At 44.7% G+C, this 22,080-nt stretch overlaps 1 protein-coding gene across 1 annotated transcript in view; it reads left to right on the top strand.

Annotated features, from left to right (window-relative positions):
* ttc6 (tetratricopeptide repeat domain 6) overlaps positions 1–22,080 on the top strand; it is a 34,780-nt gene extending 12,700 nt beyond the window's left edge. The window contains exons 22-32 of the mRNA XM_035743324.2: positions 165–299; positions 687–836; positions 1,100–1,240; positions 2,445–2,558; positions 10,576–10,695; positions 11,476–11,549; positions 12,676–12,886; positions 16,708–16,860; positions 19,044–19,217; positions 19,439–19,664; positions 21,753–22,080. Of these exons, the coding sequence (XP_035599217.1) occupies positions 165–299; positions 687–836; positions 1,100–1,240; positions 2,445–2,558; positions 10,576–10,695; positions 11,476–11,549; positions 12,676–12,886; positions 16,708–16,860; positions 19,044–19,217; positions 19,439–19,664; positions 21,753–21,886 (1,632 nt within the window). The 3' untranslated portion in view covers positions 21,887–22,080. The remainder of the gene's footprint in view (positions 1–164; positions 300–686; positions 837–1,099; positions 1,241–2,444; positions 2,559–10,575; positions 10,696–11,475; positions 11,550–12,675; positions 12,887–16,707; positions 16,861–19,043; positions 19,218–19,438; positions 19,665–21,752) is intronic.

Below are 22,080 nucleotides of genomic sequence, written 5' to 3'. Positions count from 1 at the left end.
AGCCATTCTCCCCTCAGCAGCCTTCTGTGGTGTGTGTGTGTGTGTGTGTGTGTGTGTGTGTGTGTGTGTGTGTGTGTGTGTGTGTGTGTGTGTGTGTGTGTGTGTGTGTGTGTGTGTGTGTGTGTGTGTGTGTGTGTGTGTGTGTGTGTGTGACTGTGCTGTAGGAGGCAGTAGAGAGCTTCAGGAAAGCCCTGATTCTGCTGAGCCCCAACGAAACCAACCTGTACAACGTCTCTGAAGCTGCAGAGGTCTTCTATCTGACTGGACTCTGCTACATGGCACTGGCTCTCCTGTTGCAGGTGCAGTAACTAGGCGTTGTCTGTTCAGATATCCATGTTATTTGTCTGTATGGCCCCCCAACACTAGCCTGGTCCCAGATCTATTTGTGCTCTTGCCAACAGTGCTTGGCATGACAGCACAAACAGACTGGCTACTCCAACACACCGTTTTTGAATCCACTATGTCTTCTAACCGTCAAATCTCAAGCTGTTTCTCTTTTGCAAGGCTTTTTTCTCTCTTTTTTCATGCAGTGAAACACCTGTTGTTCAGTTCATGTTACATAACACATTAACTAGGTACATGCTGTTATTGTGAATAGTCTATGGTACAGTACATACTGGCATGGCAACGGCCTCCTTCACCAAACTAACACCCCCATTTGAAGATACTGTCATGTTTTCTGACAGGCTTTTGATGCGTTCAGCAACGCAGTGAAGATTAACCCTGACTATGCAGATGCGTACCACCAGCGTGGACTCTGTCGTATGCGCCTGCAGCAGTCCAAGAGTGTTCAGGACTTCAACAGAGCCCTCTTCATCAACCCCAACCTGTTCCAGGTAGAGGCTCCGTAACCACTGGTTCTCTGGAACTCACTGTCCACCCATGTACAGTATAAGGCTGAATCCTAAATTGCACCTTATTACCTACATAGTGCGCTACTTTTGACCAGGGCCCATAGGGAATAGGGTGCCATTTGGGATGCAGGCTAAATGTACTGTAGAGCCTAAATGTATCTGAAACCACATTATACAGAAGCAGTGCAATGGAACACATTGTGTGGAATTGTTGTGAATGGAGTACATTGTGTCTAAATTTCAAGGTGTATCTGAGCCGTGCAGCCTTCTATGGTGCTAAAGGGCGCTATTCAAAGGCCATCCTGAACTGCAACGAAGCCATTAAGATCCAGCCCAAGAGTGTCAGAGTCTACCTGTATAGAGGAGCACTCAAATTCTACCTGAAGGTGAGATAAATGGGATGCCTTCCTTTGTAATCTATTGTTGCATCTTAGATGCTGGGTTCTTTACCGATGACTCCGAGAACAATGGAATATGTTTATTATCAGGTATGAAGGTAAGACCACGTCGATTATAAACAATAGTTTAATTGACAAACAAGACGAACTTTCAACAGACCAACAGAGAACACAGGTATAAATACACAGGGGATAAAGGGGAAGGTGGGTGACACATGGAGGGGGGTGGAGACAATCACAAAGACAGGTGGAACAGATCAGGGTGTGACGTTTATTTCACATTCACACAGGCAACACAGCTAGCCATCACTCTTTGCTTCTTCCACCTTGCCTCTCATTAGCCAATCACATTCTTTAGAGGGCAGTAACCCAATTACTATTTGTTCATTCAAGTGATCACCCCTCTTTGGATGAATTTGATTGGTTATTCTGAATAATAACATTTCCAATACACCACCTCTATGAATGTACTGTTGTCTATGATTGCAATGCAGAGTAGGATGATTCACCTCACCACTTGAAAGTGGCTGAGAGATTGTATCTCTTCTATGTTTTTTTACTCACCATTTACTGTTGTGAAAGAGTGGTCATAGAGTCCAATGAGGGCAGATAGGGTCCTGTAATGAAAGCTCTTATTGTTCATGGCTAGATTAAGAATAGTGAGTTATCAATATTGCCATTGCCAGTCATTTTATTATTTTCATTTTGTGAGGTATAAATAAACAGTTTTATCAGATCTTTTACATAAATTTTTAGGGTGGTTATTAACTTTGAGAGGAGCGTTGTGTGGGGAGAGAAGGTTGATAATATAATAATATAATTTTGGGATTTAGCAGACACTTTTATCCGAAGCGACTTACAGTCAAGCGTGCATACATTTACGTATGGGAGGTCCTGCCATTGTGCCATGCTTTACCAACTGAGATAATGTGTCATATTGGCCTCAGTGAGAAACCTCAACCAACTGTATTGTCCCAAGGCTCTGTGATAAACATGTTCTTTTCTTATTATGTGTTTGGGCTTTCAGTCTTTCCACCACACTTTTTTGTTGTTGAACTCTTGTCAGTTCAGTTGACATCTACTTCTCTCTATGCCTCTGGCGCTCAGCCATAGAGAGTGAGCAGAGCTGCGTGACTGTGTGCAATGTTCAGTAGTGCTCTTTGTGTTTAAATTTAGAAAGCTTTTGTTTCAGGTGTACAAAGGGGCCGTGGAGGACCTGACCATGGCCCTGAGGATAGACAAAACCTGCTCATTTGCACACTACAACCGTGGAGTGTGTTATCAGCAACTCAAGGAATATGAATTGGTCAGGTTTGGGTTTTCTCTTTTTTCTTTTCACGTTATCTAAAGCGCCCTTATGGGAAAACCACATGATTTCACATGTGGAAAATCACATGATTTCACATGTGACATTTCCATATGTTTTGTACATGTGAAACCATGTGTTTTTGGAACAATTCACATGTGATGATGTGGATTTTCACATGTGAAATCATGTGAAACCGTGTTTATGGAGCACTTCACATGTGACATAGTGTTTTGCTATATATTTTCTGTCAATCGTGATGCACTTTGTTAGGCTACTTTTTGGCCTGCAAATAAAGTTAGCATGCCTCAGTTGCAATTGCATTTAAAGTTATAGGATACTTTAGATGCGCGTATTATACTGAACAAAAACATAAATGCAACATGCAACAATTTCTAAGATTTTACTGAGATACAGAATAAATTCATTAGGCCCGAATCTATGGATTTCATGACAGGAAATACAGATATGCATCTGTTGATTACAGATAACTTAAAAAAATAAAAAATAATTGTAAAAATTAGGGCCGTGGATCAGAAAACCAGTAAGTATCTGAAGTAACAACCATTTGCCTCATGCAGCGCAACACATCTGTTTTGCATAGAATTGATCAGGCTGTTTATTGTGGCCTGTGGAATGGTGTCCCCACTCATCTTCAATATCTGTGTGAAAATGCTGGATATTGGCGGAAACTGGAACACGCAGTCGTACACGTCGATCCAGAGCGTCCCAAACATGCTCAATGGGTGACATGTCTGGTGAGTATGCAGGCCATGGAAGAACTGGGACATTTTCAGCTTCCAGGAATTGTATATAGATCCTTGCAACAGGGGCTGTGCATTATCATGCTGAAACGTGAGGTGATGGCTTCGGATGAATGGCACAACAGTGGGCCTCAGGATCTGGTCAAGATATCTCTGCGCATTCAAATTTCCATTAATAAATGCAATTGTGTTCGTTGTCCGTAGCTTATGCCTGCACCATACCATAACCCCACCATCACCATGGGGTTTTCTGTTCACAACGTTGACATCAGGAAATCGCTCAGCCACACGAGGCCAGTTGGACGTACTGCCAAATTCTCTAAAACAAGGATGGAGGAGGCTTATGGTAGATAAATGAACATTCTGGCAACAGAATGGATGGATATTGGATATTGGATATTGGATATTCCTGCAGTTGGCATGCCAATTGTATCCTTCCTCAAAACTTGAGACATTTGTGGCATTGTGTGCCAAGTGTCAGAGTTTTCCTGTGGTGAAGTCGAGGAGGACCAAAACGCAGCGTGGTTATATTGACTCATCATGTTTGATCAAAAACGGATAAACATGAACACTACAAAACAATGAACGTGGAAAACCAAAAACAGCCCTATCTGGTGCAACACACAGAGACAGGAACAATCACCCACAAAACCCAACACAAAACAGGCTAACTAAATATGGTTCCCAATCAGAGACAATGACTAACACCTGCCTCTGATTGAGAACCATATCAGGCCAAACATAGAAATAGACAAACCAGACACACAACATAGAATGCCCACCCAGCTCACGTCCTGACCAACACTAAAACAAGGAAAACACATACGAACGATGGACAGAACGTGACAGAACCCCCCCTCAAGGTGCGGACTCCGAACGCACAACCTAAACCTATAGGGGAAGGTCTGGGTGGGCATCTCTCCGCGGTGGCGGCTCTGGCGCTGGACGTGGACCCCACTCCATAATTGTCTTAGTCCATTTCCTTAGTGTCCCTTGAGTGGCGACCCTCGCCGCTAACCTTGGCCTAGGAAACCTAACAATGGGCCCCACTGGACTGAGGTAGCTCAGGACTGAGGGGAAGCTCGGGACCGAGGGGAAGCTCGGGCCCGAGGGGAAGCTCAGGAGTGAGAGGAAGCTCAGGAGTGAGAGGAAGCTCAGGCAGGTTGATGGATCTACCAGATCCTGGCTGGCTGGTGGTTCCGGCAGATCCTGGCTGACTGGCACTTCTGGCGGATCCTGGCTGACTGGTGGATCCTGGCAGACTGGCGGATCCTGGCTGAATGGCGGATCTAACTGATCCTGGCCGACTGGCGGATCCTGGCCGACTGGCGGATCCTGGCCGACTGGCGGATCCTGGCCGACTGGCAGATCCTGGCCGACTGGCAGATCCTGGCGGATCCTGGCTGACTGGCGGATCCTGGCTGACTGCCAGTTCTGGCGGATCCTGGCTGACTGGTGGATCCTGGCAGACTGGCGGTCCTCGCACACTGGCGGATCCTGGCACACTGGCGGATCCTGGCACACTGGCGGATCCTGGCACACTGGCGGATCCTGGCACACTGGCGGATCCTGGCTGAATGGCGGATCTAACTGATCCTGGCAGACTGGCGGATCCTGGCTGACTGGCAGATCCTGGCCGACTGGCAGATCTGGCCGACTGGCAGATCTGGCAGATCCTGGCAGATTGGCGGATCCTGGCTGACTGGCAGATCCTGGCCGACTGGCATATCCTGGCCGACTGGCAGTTCGGGCAGATCCTGGCTGACTGGCACTTCTGGCGGATCCTGGCTGAATGGCGGATCTGACTGGCAGTTCCTGGCTGACTGGCAGATCCTGGCGGACTGGCAGTTCTGGCGGATCCTGGCACACTGGCGGATCCTGGCTGAATGGCGGATCTGGCTGATCCTGGCAGTTCTGGCGGATCCTGGCTGACTGGCGGATCCTGGCAAACTGGCGGATCCTGGCACACTGGCGGATCCTGGCTGACTGGCGGATCCTGGCTGAATGGCGGATCTAACTGATCCTGGCAGACTGGCGGATCCTGGCTGACTGGCGGATCCTGGCTGACTGGCAGATCCTGGCTGACTGGCAGATCCTGGCCGACTGGCAGTTCTGGCAGATCCTGGCTGACTGGCAATCCTGGCTGATCCTGGCTGTTCTGGCGGATCCTAGACTGATCCTGGCTGACTGGCAGATCCTGGCACACTGGCGGATCCTGGCTGAATGGCAGATCCTGGCTGACTGGCAGACTGGCGGATCCTGGCAGACTGGCAGATCCTGGCTGACTGGAAATGTGCTGGCGGATCCTGGCAGACTGGCGGATCCTGGCCGACTGGCGGATCCTGGCCGACTGGCAGCGCAGATCCTGGCACTGGCACTGGCGGATCCTGGCTGAATGGCGGATCTAACTGATCCTGGCTGACTGGCAGATCCTGGCCGACTGGCGGATCCTGGCTGACTAGCAGATTCTGGCTGACTGGCAGATCCTGGCCGACTGGCAGTTCTGGCGGATCCTAGCAGACTGGCGGATCCTGGCTGACTGGCAGTTCTGGCGGATCCTGGCTGACTGGGGATCCTGGCAGACTGGCGGATCCTGGCAGACTGGCGGCGCTGGGCAGACTGGTAGCTCAGACGGCGCTGGGCAGACGGGTAGCTCAGACGGCGCTGGGCAGACTGGCGGCGCTGGACAGACTGGTAGCTCAGACGGCGCAGGGCAGACGGGTAGCTCAGACGGCGCTGGGCAGACTGGCGGCGCTGGACAGACTGGTAGCTCAGACGGCGCAGGGCAGACGGGTAGCTCAGACGGTGCAGGGCAGACAGGAGAAAAAGGCTCTGGTAGCGCTGGACTGAGGAGCACTGGTGCCTCTGGAATGAGGGGCTCTGGCGCCACTGGCATGAGGGGCGGTAGCTCTGACAGCGCCGGACAGGCGGGAGACTCTGGCTGCGCTGGAGAGGAGGAAGGCTCCGGCAGCGCTGGAGAGGCGGGACACACTGTAGGCCTGATGCGTGGTGCTGGCACTGGTATGCCGTGCATACTATGCCAAACCAACAGCTTTCTTTCTACTCTGTCCAATACATCCTCCACACTCTCAGACTCAGCACTCTGCTTCACCGACAGCTCCAATTCCATCCATGGCTCTGCCCAGGGTCCTTTTCCATCAAGGATCTCCTCCCAAGTCCATTTATCCAAATAGTGCAGCATCTCCCACTGCTGCTGCTGCTGCTGTTGCTGCTGCCTCTGTTCCTGTTGCTGCTGCCTCTGTTCCTTGCTGCTCCTGTTCCTTCTCCTGCTGCTTTTGCCGTTGCCCGTTACCACGCCGCTTGGTCCTTGGTTGGTGGGTGATTCTGTCAGGGTTTTCCTGTGGTGAAGTCGAGGAGGACCAAAACGCAGCGTGGTTATATTGACTCATGTTTAATCAAAAACGGATAAACATGAACACTACAAAACAATGAACATGGAAAACCAAAAACAGCCCTATCTGGTGCAACACACAGAGATAGGAACAATCACCCACAAAACCCAACACAAAACAGGCTACCTAAATATGGTTCCCAATCAGAGACAATGACTAACACCTGCCTCTGATTGAGAACCATATCAGGCCAAACATAGAATGCCCACCCAGCTCACGTCCTGACCAACACTAAAACAAGGAAAACACATACGAACGATGGACAGAACGTGACACCAAGCTTGTAGTGTCATACCCAAGAATAGTCAAGGCTGTAATCGCAGCCAAAGATGCTTCAACAAAGTACTGAGTAAAGGGTCTAAATACTTATGTAAATGTGATATTTCAAGTTCATTTTTTTATACATTTGCAAACATTTCTAAAAACCTGTTTTTGATTTGTCATTATGGGGTATTGTGTGTGTATATTAAGGAGGGGAAATGTTTTTTAATCTATTTTAGGAAAAGGCTTTAACGTAACAAAATGTGGGAAAAGTCATGGGGTCTGAATTCTTTCCGAATGCACTGTACAGTCGTGACCAAAAGTTTTGAGAATGACACAAATATTAATTTCCATAAAGTTTGCTGTTTCAGTGTCTTTAGATATTTTTGTCAGATGTTACTATGGAATACTGAAGTATGATTACAAGCATTTCATACGTGTCAAAGGCTTTTATTGACAATTACAGGAAGTTGATGCAAAGAGTCAATATTTGCAGTGTTGACCCTTCTTTTTCAAGACCTCTGCAATCTGCTCTGGCATGCTATCAATTAACTTCTGGGCCACATCCTGACTGATGGCAGCCCATTCTTGCATAATCAATGCTTGGAGTTTGTCAGAATTTGTGGGGTTTTGTTTATCCACCCGCCTCTTGAGGATTGACTACAAATTCTCAATTGGATTAAGGTCTGGGGAGTTTCCTGGCCATGGACCCAAAATATCGATGTTTTGTTCCCCGAGTCAATGAGTTATCACTTTTGCCTTATGGCAAGGTGCTCCATTATGCTGGAATAGGCATTGTTCGTCACCAAACTGTTCCTGGATGGTTGGGAGAAGGAGGATGTGTTGGTACCATTCTGTGTTCTTTGGCAAAATTGTGAGTGAGCCCACTCCCTTGGCTCAGAAGCAACCCCACACATGAATGGTCTCAGGATGCTTTACTGCTTTTCTAGGTTTTTTTTACCCCCTTTTTCTACCCAATTGTTAGTAGTTACTGTCTTGTCTCATCACTGCAACTCCCGTACGGACTCGGGAGAGGCAAAGGTCGAGAGCCATGCGTCCTCCGAAACACAACCCAACCAAGCTGCACTGCTTCTTGACACAACACACATCCATGTCTTAGACCACTGCACCACCCGGGAGGCCAGGAAGCTTTACTGTTGGCATGACGCAGGACTGATGGTAGCGCTCACCTTGTCTTCTCCGGACAAGCTTTTTTCCGGATGCCCCAAACAATTGGAAAGGGGATTCATCAGAGAAAATGACTTTACCCCAGTCCTCAGCAGTCCAATCCGTGTACCCTTTGCAGAATATCAGTCTGTCCCTGATGTTTTTCCTGGAGAGAAGTGGCTTCTTTGCTGCCCTTCTTCACACCAGGCCATCCTCCAAAAGTCTTTGCCTCACTGTACATGCAGATGCACTCACACCTGCCTGCTGTCATTCATGAGCAAACTCTGTACTGGTGGTGCCCCGATCCCGCAGCTGAATCAACTTTAGGAGATGGTCCTGGCGCTTTCTGGACTTCCTTGGGCGCTCTGAAGCCTCCTTCACAACAATTGAACCACTCTCCTTGAAGTTCTTGATAAAATGGTTGATTTAGGTGCAATCTTACTGGCAGCAATATCCTTGCCTGTGAAGCCCTTTTTTGTGCAAAGCAATGATGACGGCACATGTTTCCTTACAGGTAACCATGGCTGACAGAGGAAGAACAATGATTCCAAGCACCACCCTCCTTTTGAAGCATCCAGTCTGTTATTCGAACTCAATCAGCATGACAGAGTCCAGCCTTGTCCTCTTCAACACTCACACCTGTGTTGAGGAGAAAATCACTGACATGTCAGCTGGTCCTTTGTGGCAGGGCTGAAATGCTTTGGAAATGTTTTTTTGTGGATTCAGTTCATTTGCGTGGCATAGAGGGATTTTGCAATTAATCTGATCACTTTTCATAACATTCTGGAGTATATTCAAATTGCCATCATATAAACTGAAGCAGCAGACTTTGTGAAAATGAATAGTTGTGTCATTCTCAAAACCTTTGGCCACGACTGTACATTTCAAAGTGCAATAAAGCCGCATTCACATGCTAGTCAGAACCGATATTTCCAACTTGCTAATTCGCAATCTATTAATAAAGCAATCTATTAACATGTTTTTTTAACTATAATTTGTTCACAAGTATGATAGCTGTACTTTTAGTTTATGGTTTACGCAGCTTGTTGTTCATTAGCCAATCAGCGTTAGTCAATGACTTCAAAGCATGTGAATGCATCCCATTGGTATTTATGACTTCACAACTGCTAAATTTCCACCTCCCACATGGTTACGAAAGCAGCATTAAATTGAATATATTGGGTAGAGAAATGTACCATTTTACTAGATTATCCGCACATGTACCCTAAAAGGTACTGGCCAGTACCATAAGTTCCTATGTGTACATCTGAAGGTGCCTTGTGTATACTTTTGACTTTTCTGTACAACAGGGAGCAACACTGCAGTTTACATCTCCGACACTGCCAAAACACCATCTGACCTACAAAATATTGGGTAGAAAAATGTCCCATTATACCTACAAGGTACCGAACTGTACCACATATGTACCTGTGAAGTGTACATTTGACCTTTTTGGACTCCAGGGAACAACACTGTTTTGTACATTAACCGTACAATTATTTATTTTGTGTGGTAATACTGAGTATACAAAACATTAAGAACACCTGCTCTTTCCATGACAGACTGACCAGGTGAATCCAGGTAAAAGCTATGATCCCTTAATGATGTCACTAGTTAAATCCATTTCAAACCGTGTAGATAAAGGAGAGGAGACAGGTTAAAGAAGGATTTTTAAGTCTTGAGACAATTGAGATGTGGATTGTGTATGTGTGCCGTTCAGAAGGTTAATGGGCAAGACAAAATATTTAAGTGCCTTTGAACGGGGTATGGTAGTAGGTACTAGGCGCACCGGTTTGAGTGTGTCAAGAAACAAGCACTGCAGAAACATCGCTGCACTTCCACCAAGAGGTTGCAAGTTCAAATCCCCAAATAATTAATGTACACTATACTATGTCAAGTGTCCTTGAGCACTGATAGTTTTACGTTGGTGGTGATAATTGGACAATTATTTACGTTATTCTTGGCAGCTTTTAAGAAAGGGCAGAAATGCATTCTTGTCAATAAGTCTGTGTGCTGTATCTTTTCCACACTCGCAGATCTGATGGTATAGTTGCACAGCGACCGAGAGGTTGTGAGTTCAAATCCCATTTAAGGCTCAGTCCCAATTGTGGTCACAGGTACAAGCTTTTACAGTAATCAGAATACAGCAGCATACTGTCACTTTATAGAAATAACACCTTTTAAGATTTTGTGTGTGTTTTTTCTGTAAGGGAGGGGTTTGTGTTAGGAAAGAAGTGCTCCAACCATCTATAATTAATGTGTTTTAAAATCGTAATCTGTGTGTCAGCCAACATCTTGTTTATGCTCCTGTCCATGCTCCTGTATGTATGTTACATACATGTGTTTATGTCCCTTGCTGCTTGTACATCGGTTGTTTATTGTCATAGCTGTTGTTTCCTATTGATCTTTCAGGCTCTTAGAGACTATGGGATTGTCCTCCTCCTTCCCAGCAAGAAGGAGATTGACCTGAAGGTCTTGATCAATCGTGCCCTTCTCTACGTGGAGCTGAGTGACCATCACAATGCCTTACAGGTAGTGTCCTATAGCTAGCATCGTCAACAGGCACTGTTCACTGTGCAAACACTCAAACTCACTGATCCCAGGCCGGACAGATATATTAGACAGAGAGACTTTGGTTCATGGTACAGGTGTCTGATCTCAATTTGATCACCCTGTTGCAGGACAACTTTCCTGCAATTCACTTTCCACACTTAGAAATGTCAGACTTTATTTCCGCTTACGAAAAATGTATTAATTATAATCCACATAATATTTCACATTTCACATTTCCTGTTGCTGCAGGATTATTTTCCTGGTGGAGTGAATTGTCTCAAATTAAGATCCTGCATATGTAGAGTGGTTGTATGAATTAGACAAAGAGACTATGGGACACAGGTTGTAAGTATTACTATTGGACATGGTAGATAGGTTGTATATGCGAGGACATGATAGATAGATAGATAGATAGATAGATAGATAGATAGATAGATAGATAGATAGATAGATAGATAGATAGATAGATAGATAGATAGATAGATAGATAGATAGATAGATAGATAGATAGATAGATAGTATGCATTTGCCATAGGCGATGAGTTATCTCACATTGTTCAATCATTCATCACAAGCAGGGTTAGCGTTGATTGCATATCTCTGTTTCTTTATTCCTATTCATGCCATGATACCATTGGAGTGTACATAGCAGTATCACATAGTAATGTGTTAGGTAGCACCACAATCACCTGTTCATCTGTTCATCCATGGTGTCTTCAGTTAACTTGTTGTTGTGTTTTACTGGTCTTTCTCCTGCAGGATTTCAAAGCTGCCTCCTTGAGAAGTCCAGAGGACGCCACCATCTACCATGCCCTAGGAGTCTACCATCACAGGTCTCTCCCCTCACACACTCAGTATAGACACCCTAACACCTTATCCCCACCCAAGGACATGTTATTCTTCCCAAGCATCTCTACTTTCAGAGTTCGATAGTATAGTCCATGCAGTATCTCAAATTGTTATCCAAACCATGCTATTCATTTCCTTTATGTCTTGTTTTTCATCATTTCCAGTTAGGCTTCCAGTCGGAAAAACCAACTTATGCTGCCGCTAATAGTGAATTAATATTTGTGTGTTGCCTGAAGGCAAGACCATAAACACTGCATGACCTTTTATGAAGAATAATTTATGATTTCAATGAATAACTTTAAGGGTTATTGTTCTAAAGTGGTCATGATGTGTGAAGAAGATGGGGAAATCAATGTTGTTGCAACATTGACCCACAGGGCAAATCCTTGAAACACACTGAATGTGTAAGACAGTCTCTCACCTTACTGTTGGACACGTTGTCATCAGGCTACCAGTGTTGGGAACAGCAGAAATCATCCAGACTGTCTCTCTACTCTCCCTGTGTACAGAACATAGAATAAGAAAACAGAATATCTATTTAGAGAGGTTCTCACAGAGAAATACCATTGGGCCTTTTAACATCTTTCAAATTGCTGAGGGAATGTTCAAAACCGTTTTGAAAGCAGGTTGTTCACGCTGAGCTAAAACATGGCTCTCAGAGAGTTGGGGGAGAGAAAAAGAAACCGAGAGCATTTCTGAGAAAAAGGGATGCGTAGAGAACAGCACTCAGCGAGGTCATTCAGACATGCTCTATTGAAACGTGTGATCTTCCTGACAGTGTCATTCCCACTTATGAGACATGTTTTAGAATGGGGGTATTATAGGTAATGGTATTGACCCAGAACACATATACTGGGGTGCACCAACTCCTTTGAGAACTGTGGTCATTTGGAGAGTGTTAATGGACGTGGAGTAGAGTAGTGGTTATTGCTCATCCGCTAGCCTGAACAATTACTGTTCATCACAGGATCTTTCATGTGCCCAGTTAGATGGGTGGTGAAGTTTATTTTCTACGGGAATGAATTTTAAGAGCATACTGCTTTAACAACATCTTATAATGAACTCTATGACCTGTGTGTGCGTGCGTGCGTGCTTGGGTGTGTCCTCTAGGCTGGGTCAGCTCCAGGAGTCAGTAGAAGCCTACAGCCAGGCCATGCAGATCAGCCCGTTCTTCCTAGATGCCTACGTGGGGCGGGGCAACGCCTGCATGGACTACGGCCACACCCAGGCTACCAAACAAGCTCAGAGGGACTTCCTTTCGGCCCTGCACCTCAACCCCCTCTGCTCCAACGCACGCATCTGCCTGGCCTACAACTTCCAGGTAACCCTAACCTCCTAACCCCAAACCCTAACCCTAGCTTCATGTCCATCATACACATCCTGGTTCAACCCTAACCCTAACCATAGCCTCAACCCTAACTCTAACCTAAATCTAACCTTAGCTTCATGTCCACATCCTGGTTCAACCCTAACCTTAGCTTCAACCCTAACTCTAACCTTAGCTTCATGTCCACATCCTGGTTCAACCCTAACCCTAACTCTAACCTAACTCTAACCCTAGCTTCATGTCCACATTCTGGTTCAACCCCAACCCTAACCTTAACCTCAACCCTAACTCTAACCTAACTCTAACCCTAGCTTCATGTCCACATCCTGGTTCAACCCTAACCTTAACCTCAACCCTAACTCTAACCTAATTCTAACCATAGCTTCATGTCCACATCCTGGTTCAACCCTAACCTTAACCTCAACCCTAACTCTAACCTAACTCTAACCCTAGCTTCATGTCCACATCCTGGTTCAACTCTAACCCTAACCTCAACCCTAACTCTAACCCTAGCTTCATGTCCACATCCTGGTTCAACCCTAACCTTAGCTTCAACCCTAACTCTAACCTTAGCTTCATGTCCACATCCTGGTTCAACCCTAACCCTAACTCTAACCTAACTCTAACCCTAGCTTCATGTCCACATTCTGGTTCAACCCCAACCCTAACCTTAACCTCAACCCTAACTCTAACCTAACTCTAACCCTAGCTTCATGTCCACATCCTGGTTCAACCCTAACCTTAACCTCAACCCTAACTCTAACCTAATTCTAACCATAGCTTCATGTCCACATCCTGGTTCAACCCTAACCTTAACCTCAACCCTAACTCTAACCTAACTCTAACCCTAGCTTCATGTCCACATCCTGGTTCAACTCTAACCCTAACCTCAACCCTAACTCTAACCCTAGCTTCATGTCCACATCCTGGTTCAACCCCAACCCTAACCTTAACCTCAATCCTATCTCTAACCTAACTCTAACCCTAGCTTCATGTCCACATCCTGGTTCAACCCTAACCTTAACCTCAACCCTGACTCTAACCCTAGCTTCATGTCCACATTCTGGTTCAACCCCAACCCTAACCTTAACCTCAACCCTAACTCTAACCTAACTCTAACCCTAGCTTCATGTCCACATCCTGGTTCAACTCTAACCCTAACCTTAACCTCAACCCTAACTCTAACCTAACTCTAACCCTAGCTTCATGTCCACATCCTGGTTCAACCCTAACCTCAACCCTAACTCTAACACTAGCTTCATGTCCACATCCTGGTTCAACCCTAACCCTAACCTCAACCCTAACTCTAACCTAACTCTAACCCTAGCTTCATATCCACATCCTGGTTCAACGCTAACCTTAACCTCAACCCTAACTCTAACCTAACTCTAACCATAGCTTCATGTCCACATCCTGGTTCAACCCTAACCCTAACTCTAACCTCAACTCTAACCTAACTCTAACCCTAGCTTCATGTCCACATCCTGGTTCAACCCTAACCTTAACCTCAACCCTAACTCTAACCTAACTCTAACCCTCGCTTCATGTCCACATCCTGGTTCAACTCTAACCCTAACCTTAACCTCAACCCTAACTCTAACCTAACTCTAACCCTAGCTTCATGTCCACATCCTGGTTCAACCCCAACCCTAACCTTAACCTCAACCCTATCTCTAACCTAACTCTAACTTCATGTCCACATCCTGGTTCAACCCTAACCTCAACCCTAACTCTAACCCTAGCTTCATGTCCACATTCTGGTTCAACCCCAACCCTAACCTTAACCTCAACCCTAACTCTAACCTAACTTTAACCCTATCTTCATGTCCACATCCTGGTTCAACCCTAACCTCAACTCTAACTCTAACACTAGCTTCATGTCCACATCCTGGTTCAACCCTAACCTTAACCTCAACTCTAACCTAACTCTAACCCTAGCTTCATGTCCACATCCTGGTTCAACCCCAACCCTAACCTTAGCCTCAACCCTAACTCTAACCCTAGCTTCATGTCCACATCCTGGTTCAACCCTAACCCTAACCTCAACTCTAACCTAACTCTAACCCTAGCTTCATGTCTACATCCTGGTTCAACCCTAACCTTAACCTCAACTCTAACTCTAACCTAACTCTAACCCTAGCTTCATGTCCACATCCTGGTTCAACTCTAACCCTAACCTTAACCTCAACCCTAACTCTAACCTAACTCTAACCCTAGCTTCATGTCCACATCCTAGTTCAACCCCAACCCTAACCTTAACCTCAACCCTAACTCTAACCTAACTCTAACCCTATCTTCATGTCCACATCCTGGTTCAACCCTAACCTCAACCCTAACTCTAACACTAGCTTCATGTCCACATCCTGGTTCAACCATAACCTTAACCTCAACTCTAACTCTAACCTAACTCTAACCCTAGCTTCATGTCCACATCCTGGTTCAACCCTAACCTTAACCTCAACCCTAACTCTAACCTAACTCTAACTCTAGCTTCATGTCCACATCCTGGTTCAACCCTAACCTCAACCCTAACTCTAACACTAGCTTCATGTCCACATCCTGGTTCAACCCTAACTCTAACCTAACTCTAACCATAGCTTCATGTCCACATCCTGGTTCACCCTAACCCTAACTCTAACCTTAGCTTCAACCCTAACTCTAACCCTAGCTTCATGTCCACATCCTGGTTCAACGCTAACCCTAACCTTAACCTCAACTCTAACCTAACTCTAACCCTAGCTTCATGTCCACATCCTGGTTCAACCCCAACCCTAACCTTAGCCTCAACCCTAACTCTAACCCTAGCTTCATGTCCACATCCTGGTTCAACCCTAACCCTAACTCTAACCTAACTCTAACCCTAGCTTCATGTCCACATCCTGGTTCAACCCTAACCTCAATCCTAACTCTAACCTAACTCTAACCCTAGCTTCATGTCCACATCCTGGTTCAACCCTAACCTTAACCTCAACCCTAACTCTAACCTAACTCTAACCCTAGCTTCATGTCCACATCCTGGTTCAACCCTAACCTTAACCTCAACCCTAACTCTAACCTAACTCTAACCCTAGCTTCATGTCCACATCCTGGTTCAACCCTAACCTTAACCTCAACCCTAACTCTGACCCTAGCTTCATGTCCACATCCTGGTTCAAACCTAGCCGTAGCCTCAAACACAACCCTAACCCTGAACCTGAACTTGTCACATGGGTATACACAGCTCTGCAGATGTATTATCTACTTGGAGAGCAGTAGGTAGTTGACATTATTTTGGTCAATGTGAATAGTCCTTAAAAGCCAAGTGTATTGTGTAAAGCGTGTACCCTCACGCATTATACATTTACTGTACATTGTAAATGAATTCATGTTAATTGCCATATTGCTGAGTGTTGAGGAGCAGACCACTTCTGGCTCTTGTTGCGCTATTTATGATAGGATGAAGGGGGGGGTGGATTTACATCAATTGGTCAGACATACTGACCATACCTGGTCAGACATACTTATGTACATAAAATAGCCTTCTTGTGTCTCCATTTTGTGACCAATATCTATCCTTGTACTCACTCCAATCGTGTTGCTAAGATTTGCATTTGCCGCATTTAGGCAAAAAGAAAACAGGCAACTTTCTATAATGTTTTTAATAAGAAGACAGCTGTCAACATGTCATTTTGTTTAACTGCCATTGTTTACAAATAGCAAACCAATCCCAGCATTTTGTTAAATGTAAATTGATTTTCACTGTTTAAATTGATGCTTTAGCAGTTGGCAATTTCAAACTTGGTACATAACTCCAATCTGTCCATCTGCTTTTCCAGGTTTTCGGTTTCTTCCAAAGAGCCTGGAACCAGTTCACAGTGGCAGCAGAAATTGACTCCAAATGCTGGAAGGCATTTGAGGGGAGAGCTGTCATCAACCTGCAGATGGGAAACACCTATGCTGCTTTCCAAGACATTAACATGGCTCTGAAGGTACCACATTGGCTACATACAGCATCAAACCCATTGCTGTTAGTTCTAAGAAGGCTGGTTAGTAATGAGGTAAAAGTCACATTTTTTCTGTGATTGTTTGGACCTGGTATGTAATGTGGATCCCATGGGGAATTGCAGTTTCCTGTTTCAGTAATGGATGGCCACTGTGAAGAGAGATAATTGGCTGAATGTCCTCCACTCAGTCAGGACAGCGTGTTTAGTCCATGTTTATAAAATGCAAGCTGTTGAGTACACTGAGGGAAGACATACTGCCGGTGTGTACTGCCATATTCAGCGTTTCAGCAAATTACTTGGACATTATGTATTATAGCTATGTGGTTGGTGTTTTGTTTCCGGTCAATCAGGAGATAGAATGCAGGTTGTTGGAGTAAGACTGCTAGTGTTGCTGTATTCAGTGTTTCATCCCTTATAGCAGGATTTCCCAAACTCAGGCCTGGGGCCCTTACTGGACGCATGTTTTGTTTTTTGCCATAGCACTACGCAGCTGATTATAATAATCCAAGCTTGATGATGCCTTGGTTATGATTTATAATAATAACTTGGAGATGTTGTGTCGTAGCTATATACAGTTGAATTTTACATACACCTTAGCCAAATACATTTAAACTCAGTTTTTCACAATTCCTGACATTTAATCCTAGAAAAATTCCCTGTCTTAGGTCAGTTAGCATCACCACTTTATTTTAAGAATGTGAAATGTGAGAATAATAGTAGAGAGAATGATTTATTTCAGCTTTTATTTCTTTCATCACATTCCCAGTGGGTCAGCAGTTTACATACACTCAATTAGTGTTTGGTAGCATTGCCTTTAAATTGTTGAACTTGGGTCAAACGTTTCTGGTAGCGTTCCACAAGCTTCCCACAATAAGTTGGGTGAATTTTGGCCCATTCCTCCTGACAGAGCTGGTGTAACTGAGTCAGGTTTGTAGGCCTCCTTGCTCGCATACGCTTTTTCAGTTCCTTAAGCCATTTTGCCACAACTTTGGAAGTATGCTTGGGGTCGTTGTCCATTTGGGAGACCCATTTGCGACCAAGCTTTAACTTCCTGACTGATGTCTTGAGATGTTGCTTCAATATATCCACATAATTTTCCTGGCTCAAGATGCCGTCTATTTTGTGAAGTGCACCAGTCCCTCCTGCAGCAAAACATCCCCACAACATGATGCTGCCAACCCTGTGCTTCACGGTTGGTATGGTGATCTTCGGCTTGCAAGCCTCCCCCTTTTTCCTCAAACATAACGATGGTCATTATGGCCAAACAGTTCTATTTTTGTTTCATCAGACCAGAGGACATTTTTCCAAAAAGTACGATCTTTGTCCCCATGTGCAGTTGTAAACCGTAGTCTGGCTTTTTTATGGCGGTTTTGGAGCAGTGGCTTCTTCCTTGCTGAGCGGCCTTTCCAGTTATGTCGATATAGGACTCGTTTTACTGTGGATATAGATACTTTTGTACCTGTTTCCTCCAGCATCTTCACAAGGTCCTTTGCTGTTGTTCTGGGATTGATTTGCACTTTTCGCACCAAAGTACATTCATCTCTAGGAGACAGAACGTGTTTCCCTCCTGAGCGGTATGACGGCTGCGTGGTCCCATGGTGTTTATACTTGCGTACTATTGTTTGTACAGATGAACGTGGTACCATCAGGTGTTTGGAAATTGCCCCCAAGGATGAACCAGACTTGTGGAGGTCTACAATTGTTTTTCTGCGGTCTTGGCTGATTTATTTTGATATTCCCATGATGTCAAGCAAAGAGGCACTGAGTTTGCAGGTGGGCCTTGAAATACATCCACAGGTAAACCTCCAATTGACTCAAATGATGTCAATTAGCCTATCAGAAGCCATGACATCATGTTCTGGAATTTTCCATGCTGTTTAAAGGCATAGTCACCTTAGTGTATGTAAACCTCTGACCCAATGGAATTGTGATACAGGGAATTTATAAGTGAAATAATCTGTCTGTAAACAATTGTTGGAAAAATTACTTGTGTCATGCACAGAGTAGATGTCCTAACCGACTTGCCAAAACTATAGTTTGTTAACAAAAAATGTGTGGAGTGGTTGAAAAACTAGTTTTATTGACTCCAACCTAAGTGTATGTAAACTTCCGACTTTAATTGTATTCACTGTGTTATTAACTGTGACCCTGGACTGGCCTTTCTGTAGCACCATCCTGTGTCAGATCAGCTGCTGACTAACCGAGGGGTGATCAACCAGTTCATGGGGGACAAAGCCAATGCCATGAAAGACTACCAGAGAGCCATCTCACTCAACCCCAAGTATGCCCTGGCCTTCTTCAATGCTGCTAACCTCTACTTCTACAACAGGCAGTTTGAACAGGTAAAATATTTCACTCTAATGGATTTTATTCTGATGTACTGTCATTTTCAAGTGTAAAACCTAGTTCACATCCACGGAGCGGTGAACTGTTTTACACTTAAGGGTCTTTCACATCCTATAGGATGGGTCTCACTGTATGCATACACTCTCGTCACTCTTCTCCTTCCTGTGTGCTCCTGCGTGACGGTGGTTCTGTGTGCTCCTGGCTGGTGATCCTCCAGGCCTGTGAGCACTACAGCCAAGCATTTGAGCTGGACCCAGAGGATGAGTCTGCGGTGCTGAACCGGGCCATCACCAGGGCTCTGCTGAGGAAGGTTCCAGAGGCCCTCCAGGACTTCTCTGAGGCCCTGAGACTCAACCCTTATTCCTCACACGTGTTCTTCAACCGAGCCAATCTCTACAGCTCCCTGCGCCAGTACAGGAATGCAGAGAAGGACCTCAGTCAAGGTGAGCAGTGAGCAGCAATCGACAGCCTTTTACCACTCGTTCTTTTGTTCCCGGAGGGCTGCCCTTGTGTGTGTCTCAATGTGTTTCGTGCTGGATAGAGTTTCTCAGTCCAATGTGTGCTAGGTATTGTACAGAGACTTGTAACACGTTCCGAAGTCAGATGGTTGAATCTTACTGTAGTGTCATTTTGTTGTTATATTAAGCACTTAATTAATGTCTTTAAATCAGTCTGTCTCGAGGATATTTGATTGAGTGCATTGTGTTGTTGTATTGCGTTGTGTTGTAATGCTATGTGGTAATGAATCAAACCTACAACCATTGCAGGCTCCAGACAACTGAGCCAATACGTTTTTTTCTTCTGAATTGAGTTGATTCCCAGATAAGATTCAGTAACTGTGGACAACGATAGGGTTTTCATTTACCCTGGGTGATGAACGTGTGACCCGGCAGGGGGCTAGGACAGCATCTCTGTTGTTCTGTCAGCGGTAGTGCGGAGCCATTAACCGAAATGTCGGGTTCTTTTTTTTTATACAGCTAATTGACCGATGTCATTTCAGTTATTTGAATTCCATTTAGTTCGCTTTTTTTTCTGTGAGCATGATGTGCAGTTTCTGTAGAGATAAATCAGATCCGGCCTAAACTGCGTGATGTTGTAGTTTCCCTACAGGCTAATATTATACATAGTTTAGCACAGAAAACATAGTAATTAACTACAATTACCATAATACATTGCGCGGCCACTTCAACATGTCTGGTCTGTGCGGAGAAGACACCGAGACTGAGAGAAGAGAGAACTCGTGATCGAGAGGGTAGAGAAAGCAGTTACTTTGCGAGTCTAAAAATACATGATCTAAGTGATTGATAGTTGGTATTCGGCAATCATAAAAGTATGCCTTATTTACTTTGAAGAAGTACTAAAATTGTGTTTCTGTTAGACGACAGCTCTATATGACATGATGACTTGGAGTTAAATGAAGTCCTCAAATAAAACAACTATTTTATTAATGTAATGTGAATAAATGTAGTAGTGGGCAGTCACTATCATCAAGGGGCTTTTATTCATTGTATTCTGTGGTGTTACATCATTCAACCCACATAATGCATAGTGCGTTTAATGTCAAAAAAAATGTTATGTCTACTTTTTTCAATTTTATAATCGAACCGAAACCGAACCGACCTCAAAAAGCACAAATCACTCAGCACTAGTCAGCATGGCTGTTATGTTTTACACACTGCTGATGGGACTCTTTCTGGTACCATTATTATTACACACTTGTATTGTATATAGGACAACACTGTCATGTCTGGTGTTACAAACTGTAAAGTCAATTTTAGGCGCAGGCTAGCCTACCATCTTACCTCTGTACAGACAAGGCATATTCTCTCTCTCTAACTCACTCACTCTCTCACAATATGCACCACCGTCTCTGAAGACTAGTCTACAGATTACGTCCCTCTGCTGCCGTTACTCCGAGAGACAGGCAAAGACATGGTCTGAGAAAACCTTCTCTCTTTTTGTTTTGGGTGTCAAAATAACTAGCCAATAGTTGGAAATGAAAACACCCAATTAAACAAAGCAACGGACAGCGGCACAGTGCAGTGACACCCCTCACTGGCAGACAGACAACACCAAGACCAAGAAGAAGGCCACTTGTTTTTCATGAGACAAGAGGCAGCTTGAGTTTCCATGGTGATGATACAAACCTATAATAATAGATTTTCAGCAGGACAGAATGAGCATGAGGATTCATCCAACAAATGGAATCACTGTGGGTGTTGATGGAATCAACTCTGTCGTGCTTATGATTTAGAGAAAATCAGTTCAGTTAGTACAGTTCCACTGATTCAATGAATGAATGATTTTTTTTTTAGGTGTTGTAGCCGACTTGAATGTATTGTTAAAAGAGTAATTGCATGGAACTGAATCAAATCTTAATTTGATTAGTTGTTTTAGCTGAGTCCATGACCGTCCGATTCATAAAGTGTACGTGGAGAAGGAATGTGTCATGACTAGAAATACTATCGCTAGCTATAAATAGACACCCTCAAACTTTCTGGTCTTGGTCTTAAAGTGTATGTATTCCCTAGCTCTTCTCCTCCAGCCCAACGATGCCCTGGTCTACAAGCTCCGTGCTGATGTCAGAGGCCACCTGGGCTTGACTGACCAAGCGATGCAGGACTATAGAACAGCAGTGGAACTCCAAGAGGCACTGGAGGGCTGAGATGAGGCAACCCCATATTAGCGATACTATACCATCTGTTTCCTTATGACGCTACTCAACATGACATATTATGGTTGACTGAGGAAATATATGCTGTTCATCAAAGTGTGTACTTTGTGATATATTGGGCATCAGAATCTTCAATATTTGTTATATTTGTTGTTATATGTTTAATAAAACTTCCATGACATTCA

The sequence above is a fragment of the Oncorhynchus keta genome, chromosome 29, assembly GCF_023373465.1.
Source record: "Oncorhynchus keta strain PuntledgeMale-10-30-2019 chromosome 29, Oket_V2, whole genome shotgun sequence".
Lineage (NCBI taxonomy): Eukaryota > Metazoa > Chordata > Actinopteri > Salmoniformes > Salmonidae > Oncorhynchus > Oncorhynchus keta.
Note: the sequence above shows the minus strand (reverse complement) of the source record. Positions and strands in the feature narration are given on the sequence as shown.